At 40.1% G+C, this 17,500-nt stretch overlaps 1 protein-coding gene across 14 annotated transcripts in view; it reads left to right on the forward strand.

The window, feature by feature from the left end:
- Nucleotides 1–17,500, forward strand: part of LOC137656632 (uncharacterized) — a 425,700-nt gene that overhangs the window by 225,203 nt on the left and 182,997 nt on the right. For all 14 annotated transcript variants that reach the window (XR_011046976.1, XM_068390814.1, XM_068390809.1 and 11 more), the window contains 2 exons: nucleotides 15,970–16,119; nucleotides 16,435–16,638. Coding sequence is in view for 13 of the 14 variants with exons in the window: in XM_068390814.1 (XP_068246915.1) it covers nucleotides 15,970–16,119; nucleotides 16,435–16,638 (354 nt within the window). In the remaining variant the exon portion in view is untranslated. The remainder of the gene's footprint in view (nucleotides 1–15,969; nucleotides 16,120–16,434; nucleotides 16,639–17,500) is intronic.

Here is a 17,500-nt window from a genome sequence, read left to right on the forward strand (position 1 = left end):
TCATGAAATTGAGGTAGTGCCTCTGGACCAGTATCCTATTCCTTTACCTTCCCGTGAGGAAGAGCTTTCGGCTCCCATTGTTGAAGCTTCAGCTGCGGGTGTCCCAAAGCCCTTGCAAGTTCCCCGTTTTAACACTGTGGAGGAATGTCCAGTGCGAAAAGAGTCTAAAGATACACCTCGGCAAGGAAAGCTCATTTTGGTGAGGCATGCAAAAGGTGTTCTGTGGGGGGTCCCTCAATTGATCCTGTTGATGACCCCGACCTACCCCAAAGCTCTAGATGTGAGCCTGGAGGTAGAAGAACCTTTGGACACAGACGATGAAAATTTTCCGAGAGTACCCAGTCCGAACTTTCACTCGGGACAAGAGAGGAGAGAGTCAGAACATAGCTTTTGGCAGTTCCCCTCTTGCATGAGGGACATCAATGGGCTGTCAACTCCTGGTACCACCATCCAGGAGGTAAAGATATGGTTCTCGATGATATTTTCGAGACCCAGAAGCCTCCTAGAACGAATGCAGACTTGCCTTGGCGAAAGACCTGACGGCCCCCAAAAGGATGGTTATCGCCCAGATAGCTAGAACTTTTAGTTCCTTGAGGGAAGGTTCCTCTTTTCAGTCTTTACCATTTCCTTTTGTCCTCCAAAGGAAGTCCTACTAGATCGAAGGAGAACTGCATTCAACCATGTCCCTCGACCCTTCGTTGGAATCTCTGGCAAATGGTCTTCTGGCTCTAACCCTCTCCCTTCTGAGTGCTTCCCTCTTGGCAGTTGAGGTCCTGAACACAGAGAGAGGTGCGAAGTATGACATGCATGTGGCTTCAGGGCTTGACCTATGGTTGGTATCCTTGGCCTTCATGGTACACTCACATGATCTTTCTAAGGAGTCGGATAGGAGGACTTTGGAGTCTTTCCTTTTGTCGGGTACCCAATCTCTTGAGTTCTTATTGGACCATGTCGTCAGCTTGTGGGCGAACGCTATACTCAAAAGAACGGATACCATCACTGGGAAATTCCATAAGCAGTTGCCGAAGGTGGAAGTCTCCCGGTTGGGGAATTTCACCCTTGACAGTTTTCTCTTCGTTTCAGAGGAGATTGAGAGGGCCGCTGAACGATGAAGGAAATCGTCAAACGATTCTCTCCTCCATGGGGCTATGACATCAGGGAACTATGGAAGACCTTCCCAGTCTTCTCACAGTCAGCAAGCACCTTCTTTTCATCCCTCAACCTCTAGGTCCTCAGGACTTACTAAGGTGTCTAAACGGCCCTTTTAGTGCAAAGGTTAATACTGGAACAAGTCCTTCAGAGTTAAGAAGGGAGCTGGCCGAGGTGGTCACTCCCACTAGGAATGGCATTCCTCTTCACCTACCACCTGTGGGATGATGCATGCAGTGCCTATGGCAGAGGTGGCGGTTCCACGGGGCTGATCCCTGGACGATCGAAGTGATCTCCTTAGGGTTAGGGTATCATGTCCTGTTCATTTAATCTCTCCCTCCGTTGACTGTGGATCCAGTGCTTCTAAGCTTCTATATTAAGGGATCTGCAAAGGAGCTGGCCCTCAGGCCCGAAGTCCAGACCAAGCTGCAAAAGGACGCTCTCCAAGAGGTTGCAGACTGGTCCTCAGGATTTTAAAATCTAATTTTTCTAGTGAAAAAGACGACTGGAGGCTGCAGACCAGTCATCACTCTCCCCTCTCTGAACAAGTTTGTTCATCAGGCACTTCATGTACACACTGGATCTCAAGGATGCATACTTCCAAACTCAATCCATCCGTCTTCAAGAAAGTATCTCAGGTTCATACATAAGGACAAAATATACCAGTTCAAGGTTCTATGCTTCAGTCTCATGACAGCTCCTCAGGTCTTTACCAGAGTGTTTGCTCTAGGTTCATCATGTGCTCACATGAACGGCATTCGTCGCCGTAGACACCTTGACGATTGGCTAATCCTGGCAGATCCTCAGACAACCCTTCTTCGTCATCGAGCCATGCTTCTTGAGTTTTGTCATGATCTGGGGGTCTTGATAAATCTAGAATTCATCACTGCTACCTTCACAAAGACTTCCCATCAGACGAAAGAGTACACAGACTGAGAGAAGTGGCTTCACTCTTCCTCAGAAAGGAAGTTTTATCGGCCTTTTATTGGTTGAGTCTCATAGGTCTCCTAACCTCTCTTCTTAGTCTAGTTCAAAATTGTTGTCTCAGGATAAGATTCTTTCAATGGAAGCTAAAATTCATGTGGAACCAACACTTAGATCCACTGCTTACTGGAGTTCCTATTTCTCGAGAACAAGTGATGGACTTGGGTTTATGGGTGGCAGACGAAAACCTTCGCAGAGGTCAGGATCTTCTCGTCCTTCCTCCGGACTTGATGCTCTTCACAGACGCATCAAAAGAAGGGTAGGGGGCTCACTTTCTACATCACACAATCTTCGGCCTTTTGTCAGTGTCATTAAGGTACCAGTACATAAATCTCCTTGAGATTAGAACAGCGTACCTAGCTCTTCATCAATTCCAACAGTTCCTGGCAGGTCACTCTGTGGTGTTGATGAGTGACAACGCCACGTATTGGCTTACATAAACAAAGAGGGGGGTATCTTTTTGCTGCCTCTATACCATCTTGTAGTAAAGATCCTCAGATGGACAGAAGAACATTCGGTGTCCCTATCGGCTTGTTTCATTCCAGGCAAGAGGAATGTGCCCCGACTGTAAACCTGTCCGCAACATCTCTGAACAGCAAGCTTCTGCTCTACTGTTCTCCAGTCCCGGACCTTCAGGCTCTATGGCAGGAGGCATTTCAACAATGGTGGGACAACATCGATGTGTACGCCTTTCCCCCTGTTTGGTCTGGTGAGAAGACTGCTCAACAAGACCAGAGATTCCGCTATGGAATCATGCAGAGTGGTTCCTGGACCTCTTGCTACTTCTAGTAGATATACAGAGAGAGCTTCCTCCACGACCAGCTCTACTCAAACAATCATACGCGAACATCTTCCATAGAACCGTGAGGTCACCTCGATTTCACGCCTGGAGACTATCCAGCGTATCCTCTCTCAGAAGGGCTTTTCACGACAAGTTGCAGAGAGAGTGTCCTGATACTTGCGTAAGTCCTCAGCCTCAGTCTACCAGGCAAAATGGAGAGTCTTCTGTAGTTGGTGTCGTGGAAGGAATATCTCTCCTTTTGATGCCTCTTTACCAGTAATACCAGAGTTGCTTTATACCTTCAGGGGGGGGGGGATCTCCTTTCAGTCTCCGTTGGGAAAGGCTATGGCTCAGCCTTAAGCCTCGGCTTTAGGCTGAAAGGAGTGTATTTCCTCTTCATTGGAGCTTTCTTTACTCATACGGAGGTATGAGATCACTTGCCCTCAGTCAGAGATTAGGCCTCCTTCTTGGAATGTGGTTTGCATTTTGAGATCCTTGAAAGGACTTCCTTACGAACCCTTACACCATGCAATTGACCAAAATCTCACTTTGAAGACGGCGCTCCTGCTCGTTTTAGCATCGTCATAGAGTCAGTGAACTTCATGGCCTGTAATATGACATCGTTTATTCAAGGGGATGGGCGAGAAGTGACACTCAGTTTCGTCCCTGAGTTTATTGCTAAGACTCTAGATCCGGGGGTACTGGACCCTAAATTCGGGCCTTTTTAGATTGCAAGTCCTTGTTCTGTAACCAATGACCCAGATCTGTTGTTGCTATGCCCAGAGAGGAGTTTGAGATACTATCTTAAACGCACTGCAGCAGCACTGCCCTCACTAAAATCTGTTTGTTAGCTCTAGTAGGGTAAAGTTCAGGATCACTAAAAACACTGTCTCATCTTGGATTCGTCAGGGGATCGAAAGAGCCTTAGCTCCTGATCCTCCTCCAGCTCAACAACTTAGAGCCTATGATGTAGGGGGCATTGTGGTGGGATGTAGCAAGAACAAACCCCACACCCTTGAATCACTCTTAATGACAAATGTCTCCTCAGCACAAACTTTCCTCTTACGTTATCAACTGGACTCTTGGACAAAACGGACACAAAAACAAAACATACCTTAATACTATATTTCTTACAAACTATAATAAATCAAACCAAATTAATCAGACTTAAACTATTTCTTACAAACTAAACTTAATTATAAACCTGGAGACTAAACATACAATAAACTAACACCATTTAAATAAAAAAAAAAACTAACAAAACTTAAAATTAACCGCACACGACCAACACAAAGAATAAATATATGTGTATATATAATATGGGACACCAACACTTTTGTCCTCACAAAGCCGAACTGTCTTTTATGGCACACTACCACAGCTTTGTGGTCAACAATCCATTCTGTGGCAATTTGCCACAACTACCTCCCTGATTGAAGTCGTGGTTATTATTATCATTATCTTCATCATCATCATCATCATCAACAATCGTAATTTTATTCAGTCCAAGTCATCAACAGTTGAGCGATTCTATAGAGTGATCCAATAGAGCATTCTAAACACAATCTCTTACAGTCCAGGTCAGCAACTAAAGATCAACATTCACAAATGAGTTCACCAAAGGAGGAATTACGGCCTGCTAAAATAGAAAAAGAAAAACACTTACGGACACACCTAGCTAATTAAACTATCGCACTATAATCAAAGATAAATAATAAACTGTTTCTATCTTTCAGAATCACTCCTAGCAAAGATAAATAAATTGAACTTACTGTCAAAATAAACAAAACACTTCCACGCTGGTAATAATTAATAATAATAATAGGCCAGCATTCACACCTGCCTCTAGCTGCAGTCAAATAAAAAATAATCATTTACCCAAGACATGCACCACTGTCCTAACCTAGCTAAAACATAAACAAACAATCTCATTTATACCAACAGTCTTTCTCACAATAAACAATCTATACACTAGCTACCTATCGCTCACTGACACACACACACACACTCTCTCTCTCTCTCTCTCTCTCTCTCTCTCTCTCTCTCTCTCTCTCTCTCTCTCTCTCTCTCTCTCTCTCTCTCTCTCTCTCTCTGGAGTTGGCAAACAAAAATAAATAGAAATAAAACAAAAATTGATCCTCCACAGCTTAAGTACGTCCTAGGCATTCAAACGCAACATTTCCTTGTTGCAAGTATTACAAGCAGGTGTGGGGAAAAACAAAGTACCTTCACAGCTCATTAGCTAAAATATGTGGCCCACAGGCGACTTGATACTTTTACTATTGGTCCTGTGGTGGCTGCTCAACAAGTGGTTTAAGAAGGCCTCAGACTCCTTGATGGACAAGTAGCATTTGGTTAAAGGCATTGGTTACCCCAGTTAAAACTGGTATGAATGATAGTATGTTTGGCTTTCCTTTCCTCATCTTTCTCTCCCTTTGGTTACAGCACCATGGGTCCCTCTGCAAGCTGGCTTCAACCTCAGCAGGTCGTTATCACTTCCGTTGTGTAGCCTAGTATAAGTCATAAAACTATAGACTGTCCATGTACCATTGCTTCCCGCGAGGTAAGCAATGGGAAATGTCTTACTATTCCTGTATAAACTCGGAATGTGTTCATAGACGAAGTACAAACTCTAATTACGTTGAATTGCTTACACTGCTATTATACTCATTTTGTATATTTTAGCGAGGTGTTAATGTTTTCCGTAGACCACAGTCATATACTGTGCTAGGTAAAACTGGGTCAATGTCCATGCCAGAATTAGGACTCTCACCCACCTAAGGGTGAGTCATCCACATCAGTAACGGGAGGGTTGTTAGTATGGGAACAAATGACAAATTCAGAGATAATTTATATTTTTCTCTAATACAAATATGTATTTATTTACATAAATTGGCCCGCAATCACCTGTCCCCTAGAAGTCCTGCTTGCAATCAAATGTGATGTAGCTCATAGCTCTGAAAGTATATATAGAGGCGGCTGGGTACCTCCGGCCTACCCTCGTACTTTAGTCTAATGTCTACCTTCCAGCTTTGCCAAAAGAATATCTACATAAATAACTACAGGTTTGTATTAGTTAGGGGGAAATGGAAATTATCTCCGAATTTGTCATATTGTTAATTGTAAAGTTTAAATCAAAGCAGTGCAATATGAGTGTTATAGTTTGCTATGCACCAAAAAAATGATTGGCCTGAAGAAAGGAAAGATGAATACTATGAAGAACGGCAGAGAGAGAGAGAGAGATATGAAAATTGTGATTGGTGACCTCAATGCTAATGTTGGAAGGAATAATCAAGATATAGAGAGTGTGATGGGTGTTGAGGGTCTTAGCGAAGTTTCAAATGAAAATGAAGCACATTTTAAAAGTTTTTGTTCAACAAACAATCTTGTTATTGGAGGTACTCTTTTTCCAGCACAAGAACATCCACATATATACATGAACTTCATCTTTTGGCAATTACAGAAATCAAATAGATCACATAGCTATTAATGAAAAAAGGAGGAGTGAGAAATGTCAGAAGCTATAGGGGTGCATACAGATGCTGAAGCCTTGATGAGGATGGGGGGCTTAGGGATTAGCAACTGGGCTCTAATGAACAGTGTGAACTACTTTCCCACTGGACCTCGGTGTCCAACTGTTGATCCAACTAAATCAGTCGGCACTTTCTCTTTTCCTTTTGGTTATTTCTTTTTTTTTCTCCCATCTCTTCCTTTTGGGCTTAAACTTGTTGATGACTTTGGCTTGTTTGATTATACTTTGGCTTCTGCTTTTGATTTGGCACAGTGTGGGATGGACGGCATTCTATCTCAACCTATGCCAATTTAGACACCATCACCCTCTAGCAGACCCCATTGGGTGCAGACCAAGTCTGTTAAGAGTCGGGCTCCAGTGATCCGGTTGTAAGTTACTCATATTTTCGGGTAATGGGTGACGCCAGGCATTGGAGTTGCCGTGGGAGGGGCTAACCACCCCCACTGACCAGTGTACACCAACCTTAAGAGAGGCAGCCCCTCTCTAATAGAGGACTGATCCCCGCTGAAGCCTCTTCTCGTGTTGGGCCACATGGGATAGGAGGATTGACATCCTCCGATAAGAGGTGGATAACCGGCTTGCTCTTACCAAAAATCCAAACCCCTCTGTTGACGACCTGGAAAATACAAACATGGACCTCGGTCCAGACAGCTCCAACTTGGGTTCTAATATTGTAATGTTGGAACCGTATATGCGTTATGGAAAGAATGATAAGAAAACACTAGAGAAGAAGAGACAGAGAAAGAGTGAGGAATGATGACAGTACAGAAAAATATAGAAAAGTAGAAGTATTTTGTGGTCACCATGAAGTAGTGAATTTTGAAAAAAAGATTTTATCTTAGAATTTGAAAACGGAAGAAATGAGCGTGTAAATGTTTTTATAGCTAACAGGGAAATAGTCTATGTGGAGGGCAGCCAAAAATTCTTCCCCAGGGAAATGGAAGTTTCTTGATAGAGACACTATCCCCATTATAAGGTGAAAGGTTAAAAACACTTACAGCATTGGATGGTCATAGTATAAAATGTGTTTCGCACCCTACTTTCAACCAGAGTAGAGGTGTGATATAGGCTCCAGAATTGCTGGATATAGAGGAAAAAGAAATTGAGGATGAACTGAAAAGTCAAGGAGTAGTAAAAGTAGTCAGAATGAGAAAGAGAGTTGGAAAACAACGTATTCCTCTTGCTATTTTGATTATAACCTTTGATCAAAGTAGATTACCAAATGGTATTAAAGCTGGCTGGCTATCTTTGAAGGTGAAACCTTATATCCACTCACCGGATATGAAAATGGGGAGAAATAATACTCAACTTCATCACTGAGGTCTTTGCTAAGATTCTGCTTTTCAAGAGCTCTTTTACGAGCCTCTCTAAAAGTAACCCTTTCCATGGTCCTAATGGCCTGAAAGCCAAAGTCGTCAACAAGTTCAAGCCCAAAAGGAAGAGATGGGAGGAAAAAAAGAAATAACCAAAAGGAAAAGAGAAAATGCCGACTGATTTAGTTGGATCAACAGTTGGACACCGAGGTCCAGTGGGAAAGTAGTTCACACTGTTCATTAGAGCCCAATTGCTAATCCCTAAGCCCCATCCTCATCAAGGCTTCAGCATCTGTATGCACCCCTATCGCTTCTGACATTTCTCAGTCCTCCTTTTTTTATGTATGGCCATTTAAGCCAGAAATGCAAGGAAAAACTAAATAATAAGCCAGCTGTTTGTGCCAACTGTGGAAAAAATAGTCATGGAGTATGCTTAGAAAATCCAAATTGCATACATTGGGGTGAAGCACACTCAGCTACATCTAAAAGCTGTGTTAAGTTTATTTATGAAAAAGAAATTCAGGCCATTAGGACCATGGAAAGGGTTACTTTTAGAGAGGCTCGTAAAAGAGCTCTTGAAAAGCAGAATCTTAGCAAAGAACTCAGTGACGAAGTTGAGTATTATTTCTCCCCATCTCCTTGAAGAAAAACTTACCAAAGCACACGAACGAAAATTATTCCAACTTCTAATATAAAGAAACATATGAAAGTAATTAAAGAGGTTGAAAGTCCCATCGAAAATCTATATCCAGAAATTGTAGAAAAATCAACACAGACACTTAAAGATCTGAAAGGTATTCAAAAACCATCTACTCCCATTCTAAACAATAGTACAAACCTCTCTCAGGCCGTGTCCTTGCCTGATCTGATGGAGGTTCCACTTGAAACCAATTTACCTGGTGAACCTGTAGTAAGGAAGGTGCAAAAATCTGGTAGCCCACAACCTTTTAATCGAAAAAGAGAGAGACCTCCATCTCTCGCCTCCTACCATAAGAAACATTAAAGTCACGACTTCAAATAAATATGATATCTTGTCTGCTGATGTTTCTGATCAACTGGAAGGTGAATTGAACAAATAAAAAATTTAAATAGAGGTCTTTCATCCTCCTCAACAATTAGATCAAAAGGACACAAAGAAAAAGATGAACATAAAACCCACTATATCAAGATCCTCTCTAGAGATACCACCGGGAAATATTGTTACATCAAATATTGCCAATGGGAAGACTTCATCTAAGGTGTCTTCCAAAAAATAAACCATAGTTTTTTCCTCCATTCTGCAATGGAATTGCCAGGGTTTAAGGGCGAAATATGAATAACTTGAGCTCCTCATATAACTGTATGTCTACAAGAAAGCAAGCTCGATGCTAATACTCTTTGTCCTCGAGGGTATGTTAGCTATTGGACACCATATGATCAACGAGCAGAGAGCCATGGGGGAAGTCTTATATACGTTCGTCGAGATATTCCCCAAATATCTTTGTCTATCTGTACCCCTCTGCAGGCAGTGGTTGTACAGATTGATATAGGGAGAATTACACAATCTGTTTTCTTTACTTGCCTTCAAATGATAACATCTCATATGATAATACGGTAGAGGTGATTAAACAACTCCCACAACCTTTTCTCTTACTAGGAGATCTTAATAGTAGACATCCTTTATTGGGTGATGTTTTGGCAAACGCAAGGGGTAATATTATATCATCAATTTTGGAGAATGAAGATGTAGGACTCCTTAATACAAGAGAGCCTACACACTTTCATGTTCAGACAGGTACCTTGTCCTGCATTGACCTATCAGTTGCAAGCCTTAACTGTCTTCTCGATTTTAATTGGCGAACATTAGATGATTGGCATATTAGTGATCATGCACCAATTATTATAAACACCAACAATGGTCTACCTTAACAGAGTTCGCCTCGATGGAATCTTGATAAGGCGGACTGGGATAGATTTTGGGAGCTAAGTGAAATTGAAGGAAATGCAGAACAGTTTGAAAGTATTGATGATACCCTAGACTTACTTAATGGAACTCTTCACACAGCAGGAGTCAATTCCATTCCCAAAATAAGAGGGATATTCAAATGACGACCAGCCCCCTGGTTGTCATCAAAATTAACTGCCCTACACAGAGCCACAAGAAAGTCTTTACCTCGATTGCGCATGCGCCGTACTGAGGAGAATTTAGTCATATACAATAAATGTAGAGCACAGTTCCGTCGTGCCATGAAAGAAGCTAGGCGCCAGTTTTGGATGTCTATTGTTTCCTCCATTAACAGTAGAACACCTACATCATCTGTTTGGAGGAAAAGTCAAAAAGATAGCAGGCAAATTCATCCCAAACCCACCACCAGTGGTAAAGGTAAATGGCCAGTATATGACTGGAGCAACTGAAGTTAGCAATGCACTGGCTGATCATTTTTCAAATGTATCGTGCAAGTGTGAAGCAACTCCTGGTCACCAGTATAGGAGCATTGAAGAAAAGAAAGTTTTAAATTTCGCAACAAGAAAACAAGAGTCATACAATTCTCCATTTACTGAAAGAGAATTTGATTCCACACTTGCCACGTGTAACAATGCAGCCCCTGGACCCGATGGAATTCCACATGCAATGATTAAACAAGTACCTTTTAATACAAAGTTATTTATTTTAAGCATTTTTAATAAAATATGGCATGATCATAGTTATCCAAATGTTTGGGAACTAGCCTTTATTTTAACCTTTTTAAAACCCGGTAAGGACAAGTTTTTAGCAGCAAATTATAGGCCAACTGCATTGACATCTTGTTTATGCAAAATCATGGAGAAAGTGGTCAATGTAAGACTAATGTGGTACCTTGAAAAGAAGAGTATTTTATCACCTATTCAATGTGGATTCAGAAAAATGCACTCAACGACTGATGCGCTGATACGACTTGCGTACTCTATTTGTGAAGCCTTTGCTTCCAAACAGCACCATGTGACAGTCTTTTTTTTTGTATCTTGAAAAGGCATATGATACCACATGGAGATATGCTATACTTAAAAGAATCCCTGAGTTTGGATGAAGAGGATTTATTTAGTCATTTCTCTCTCATAGGGTTTTTCAAGTGAGAGTTGGGGAAACTCTATCAGCGAGTAAATGCCAGGAAGAAGGAGTTCCTCAGGGCAGTGTTCTGAGTGTAACTATGAGCGAGTAAATGCCAGGAAGGAGTTCCTCAGGGTAGTTTTCCGAGTGTAACCCTTTTTGCACTAGCAATTAATGGGATATCCTGTCATTCCCCGAGATGTTCTCGCAACATTATTTGTGGATGATCTCTCCATATCATTTGCTGGAACTAGAATGGCAATGGTTGAGAGAAAAATACAACTCTCTATTGACAAAATTATCCAGTGGGCCGATATGAATGGATTCAAATTCTCGTTAAATAAAACTACAGTTGTCCATTACTGTCGTATCCGGGGAGTACATCTAGACCCGGATATATACATTAAAGGTCAACGGATCCCATATGCAAGTGAAGCTAAATTTTTAGGGTTGATATTCGATTGTAGGCTTACATGGGGTTTCTCACTTGAAAGCATTAAAAGCAAAATGTCTTGAAGCTCTGAATCTTTAAAATGTCTTGTCCCATGCATCATGGGGCAGACCGCAATACTCTTTTAAAATTATACAAAGCCTCGATTTTATCCAATATTAGTTATGGATGCGAAATATACTCCTCAGGCACCCCAAGCCGGTTAAAAATATTAGATTCTATACATCATTCTGGTATTAGATTGTCCACACGAGTGTTTAGAACCTCACCTATCACTAGTCTCCTTGTTGATGCTGGGGAGTTGCCTCTAGACCTTTACCGAATGTCCGCTATTATTCGGTATTAGTTCAGATTGCAGAGACTCCCTAATTCTTTAGCCTTTCAGACTGCATGCCTTGTAAGGCACTCAACATACTTTGAGTTGCACCCAAAATCTCCTCAACCTTATGGCTTTCAGGTGAAACCATTATTAAACAATCTGGATATAATTAGAAGTAAGGTGCTTCCATTGAAGGTATCATCAACACCTCCATGGAAATTACCTGACGTATCTTTTTATAAGTACTTTATTGGAGTTAAAAAGAATATGGCTGACTTAGAGGTATCTTTTTATGGAACATGTTGCAAAACATTTGGGATCGACTTTTATTTATACTGATGGCTCCAAATCTGATGCTCTCGTTGGATTTGGAGTACATAGTAATGATTTTAATTGTAGAGTTGCACGTCCTCTAACAGCTTCCATATTTGCTGCCGAACTGTATGGCATACTAACCGCTATTGAGAAAATAGCTTTGAAAAAGGAGGGTAATTTTACAATTTTTAGTGATGCAAGGAGTGTTCTTCGAGCTTTAGAAGTTTTAAATTCTAGTAACAGTCTAGTTTTAAAGATTTTAGAATGGCTTTTTATTATTGGACGGAGAGGTATAACAGTTTGATTTTGTTGGGTCCCAGCACATGTAGGTGCGTCTGGGAATGAGAAGGAAGATTTACTGGCGATGAATGCTGCATTCGAGTTGCTACCAAGGAGGTATCCCATTCCCTATAATGACTTCCTACCTTACATCAAGAAATTGGTTTGTAATAAATGGCAACAGCACTGGGATAGTTTAGATGGCATTAGGATGAGGGAAGTAACAAATGTTATATCATCTTGGAGGTATAACATGATACCCCGAAAATGAGAGATTACTTTTTCGTCTCCGTATTGGTCACACTCAGTTGACACATGCGTTTCTGCTGAAGGGCCAACACCAACCGTATTGGGACGACTGTTTAGCACTTGTAACAGTAAGGCATTTGTTGACCGATTACCCTAGTTATAATAACTTAAGAAATAGATATCTGTTTGAGGCTCAAGGTGAGGATAGCAGGTTCATACTTGCCAAGATTCTTGGACATGATGTGTCTTACTATGCGAGCGGCAGTTTTAGATTTATTTCAGAAACAGGTCTTCTGAAAACTATTCAACTATCATAATGACATCTTGACTGTTATGGTTTTAATTGAATTCTCTTTTATTTTTCATTTATAATAAATGCTATCGGCATCAATGACCTTAGATGTCAGGATGCCAGAAAACTTTCAAATCAATCAATCAATTATAGGGGTGCATATATTAGTGACTACCACACTGTGATACAACCAAACTTCTAGAAGATAAGCACAGAGAAACATTTGCAATTAAATATTGGAATCGATTTGCAGTCTTGGAGACATTAAGAGACCAAGAGCAGACAATTAATGAAGTGGTGTAAAATTAAAAATATATATCAGGCATTGTTAATGAAGTTTTGGTTCATTTAGTTGCAAGGAGAAAGCCATGGATATCAAATAAACCGTACTTAAGATATTATAAAAAGGAGACAAAAACAGAAACTACTAATTGAAAGTTCCCGAGGAAGTAATGAAAATTACAAGGTAGAGCATGCTAAGTATTCCAGTATTGATAGTGAGGTCAAAAGAAAAGCCATTAATGACTTGAGAGAAAATTTAAACAGGAAAGCAGATGAGGCTAACAAAGTTATGAATTCATGGAGTGGTTATGGCTTAATAACTGTTCATAGAATTATTAATAAAATCTCTACTGGGGCCAAAAAGAAGCATATACCTACCAAAAAGACAGAAGGATCTCTGATAACAACAGAAGATGAAGAAGGGAAACATTGAATGGAACACTTTATTGAGGTCATGTACAGGAGATATAACGGTAATAATTTGACTGATATATCTGAAACTGAGGAAGACCTTGATGTGCCCATGAATGAATTCAAGTATGTTTGAAGTCGAAGCTATTGTAAGAAAACTTGAGATGGAAATCCCCTGGATGGATAGAATAGCTTCTGACATGATTTTGGCTGAAAATGAAGTGACTCCCAGAATACTTACTAGATTATTTTGTAGAATGTGACATGAAGAGGCGAAACCTGATGAACGGGAGCCTAGAATGTTAGTGAAAATGGTAAAAAAAAAAAGTAGATCTGACTGATTGCAATAATTAGTCATCATACTTAGATAAGTTGTCATGAAAATATATAGTATGCTCATTCTGAAGAAATTAGAGAGAAAGATTGATGAAAAACTGAGATATGAACAAGAAAAGGTTGAAGGTATACAGACAAAATTTTCATTGTAAAAAATGTACAGCAATGTGTAGAATATAGTGTTTAGTGTTTATTAGCTTGTTAAATTTATACTATACAGTCACTTAGAATGAAGAATCTTTAAGAACACCTAATAGATATTAAAAAAGACCATAGGTATTGGTTGCAGTTGTAGATCTTGTGTATAAGTATATATGAGTACAGTTGGCGCTCTTTTACTGCAGGTTCTTTCTTCGTGGGTGCGTTTTTTCATTAACAAGAGCAATCGATTACTTATCAAATAAAAATTCTCATGAAAATCGCAATAAAATTCAAGCGGGCTATGATTTCAAATGGCGTGCAGTCCATTACAATGGGAGCACTGTGCAATACTACCTATCACTACACCCAGCTGGTCTTAGCTCTCTATGTACAGTGTATATCTATTGTGGTAAAAAATTACAGCTATATTTGAAATAAACCGGATTCTGATTAAACTGTTGTTTCACTTAACTGTATCCAATAATAATGCGTGTAATATTCACTTTTTAGTAATGTATTTATCAAAAGAATCATAGCAATTTATAATTTCATGCATTGTTGACATTCAAATCAGCTGATCAATCCTGCATAGTCCGCCGTCAACCTGAATTTTCGGGTCAGGTAACTCCCTTATTATTAAGGCATGCTACCAAAGGATATTTCATATTTACTAAAGGAGACAATTATTACATAATCTATCATTTTCCAATTAGCAAACCAATTTCAATAGTTTTATTAGGAATACCTCTCTCATATTTCATTTACTTGTACTGTGAGTTGAATCGCATAATGTTAACTGGAGTTTCATTCATATTAACGATGCACGATGTTTTATGGTTTTTAGCTCTGTGGTGCTTGATTAAAAAGCTTAGGAAATTATTTATAAGAGCTTCGTCGGTGAGTATTCAATAGACTTTGCAAAGAAACAAAGATTTAATTTGTAAAGGGAGAGAGAGACTGAGTGAGTGTGGGGTGTGTGTGCTGTATGTAGGTGTACAGCTGCGCAATGTTTTATTGTGAAAAAGTCTGTTCGTATGAACTGTAAAGTAAACCATTCTATATTCTAAATCAAATTTATTTACTGTGTTAAACTTTATACTTTACCCAGCAATACATTACGATACTAATTTACAAACAAATATTTCGCTAGTTTACACTATCAGAAATGGATCGTATCAATTCCGATGCGATCCTTTTCTGATGTCATAGTGTACAACGTAATTTACAAAAGGCTATAGTATTGTTTGCTTTACCTAATATTTACAGTGAAATGTAATGTATTTGACTACACTGTGTGTTCTCTGTTATGTAGATGTACAGGTATGAGAGAGAGAGAGAGAGAGAGAGAGAGAGAGAGAGAGAGAGAGAGAGAGAGAGAATGTGTGTGTGTTGGGTGGGGGGCGTATGTAGATATATGGCTACACAATGATTCCTTGTGATAAAGTCTGTTTTATGTACAGTAAATTAAACCATTCTATATTCTAAATCTAATTTATCTACTGCATACTTTACCCAGCAGTACATTATGATACTAATTTACAAACGAATATATTTACAAACTAATGATAGAAATGGATCATATCAAGTCTGATGTGATCCATTTCTGATGTCATAGTATACAACTTTGTATACAAATGCCACTCGTGGCAAGAGGCTGTGACTTTTTAGGTTAGGAGTTAGCCCACCCTAGTGTACCATTTATTCGCGAAAATACCCTTTTCCCGTCTGTGTCTGTTGCTTAACTACCGTGAAGAACGAGGGCAGACTGTAGTACCTATCTATCCGTTTTTCATGTATAGTATGTGTTCTTGCATAAAGCAGACATATGGTATAGTGCTATACTGTACGTATTTGGAAATGAAGGTTAAGACCTTGAAATGCTCTAACCCATTATATTATCTGTATTGAGATTGCTATCATTAATTTCATTTAGTGCGTAGGAAGTTACTTGGTTATCTTTGATAGATTTGATAAGAAATATTTTTTTGTATCTTTAGCATTTGTTTATGTATAAGCTTAGCGAGACTTTCCTTTTCCACCTTTTCATTCAGTAAACTTACTGTTGCAGATCATACTGTCTCCCGTAGAGCAGGTGCTCCACCAAACAAAGCCAAGAGTCCCGAGAAAGCATAGACTAATAATCGACTCGAAAACTCAACTGATGAGGACAAAGATCAGAGAACGGTGTCAGAACACAAAGATAGCTTTGAGGTGTGAGGTATGTTGTCATTCCTTCTTCCTGTCATCCTTTTTGCTATCACTGAGTTTCTTGTCAGTTGCATCCAAGTGCTGAATGGCCTTTTAGTCCCCAACACTGGTATAGCTATAATTTATAAATCCATCTTTGAAGGTGTCAGTTGATATAGTATTTTTAAAAGCTCAGTCCATGTACAGTATGTAATTAGTTGTCTCTCATGTTTATCTTCTGTTATTGCTTTGCTTTTGTGGCATATAATTATAAAACTCAATAATTTTGATGTTTTCAATGTTTCTTTACTCTAGAGTAGAGTAATGATCGGTTTATTTCTCTCAGGAACCAGACAAGGACACCATAGATATTACAAGCCTTAAGTTTATGGACGCCAAGAAACTGCTCTCGTCCCCTACCCATCTAAAGATCATGGCACAACCCTTGATGAAGCTCATCACCCGCCACTACAGAGTCCTTATGAGCCCTACAGACCAGAATCAGAGAGGATATTTTGAATTTAGTCCAGAAGCTAGGCGGCAGTTGAGGGTAAGACCTAGTCATGAACAGGTGAAAGTAAGATTAGATTCTTACGGGTGCTGTATTACTACGATATAAAATTCTTAATTTTTTACTGAGAGCTTCTGCCCCTCTTATAATCATGTGTACATCCCTGAAATATAGTATATATAGTAATTGTTCTGACACTAATGAAAACCCTTTCGCTCTTTATTTGGGAATGTACTTCCGGCTAAGCTTGAAGACTAACCATAAGACTTTTGATGAGGTATAACTACCCCACCGCTAGTTAGCAGAGGGTTTAAAAGTTTAAAGGTCGCCCATGATGGCAGAGGCAAGGGACAGTGACATTGCCCTAGCAATTAGGACAATGCCCTAGACTCTGACCATATATTATATGATCAGCACCCAAGCCTCCTCTCCCCCCAAGCTAGGACCAGGGAGGGCCAGGCAGTCGCTGCTAATGACTCAGCAGATAGACCTATAGGCTCCCCCAAACCCCCAAACCTTAGCTCACAAGGATGGTAAGGATGCAGACACGAATGGCACTAACGAGTCTGAGCGGGACTTGAACCCCCGACTGGCAAACACCAGGAAGACACTTTACCAATCAGCCCAGGTTTAGTGCCAGCTAACACACACACACCCACCTGTGTTCAATCATCACTTTTGCTTTCAGCTTGGTAGAAAGCGGATGTTGTCTCTCTCTCTCTACCACTTAACCTTTTTTGACTGCCCTTTCATGAATTTTGTCCTTTTAGCTTATTTTATTTTTATAGTGTGAGTGTTTCTGTTAAGGGATCAGCATGGGGGATGTTGATGAGGCTTTTTCTTTCCCTTTGAACGCCAGATTACCCTTAGGTCTGGAAGGGAGCTAATCTTAGTGAAGCGG

The sequence above is a fragment of the Palaemon carinicauda genome, chromosome 17 (assembly GCF_036898095.1).
Source record: "Palaemon carinicauda isolate YSFRI2023 chromosome 17, ASM3689809v2, whole genome shotgun sequence".
NCBI lineage: Eukaryota > Metazoa > Arthropoda > Malacostraca > Decapoda > Palaemonidae > Palaemon > Palaemon carinicauda.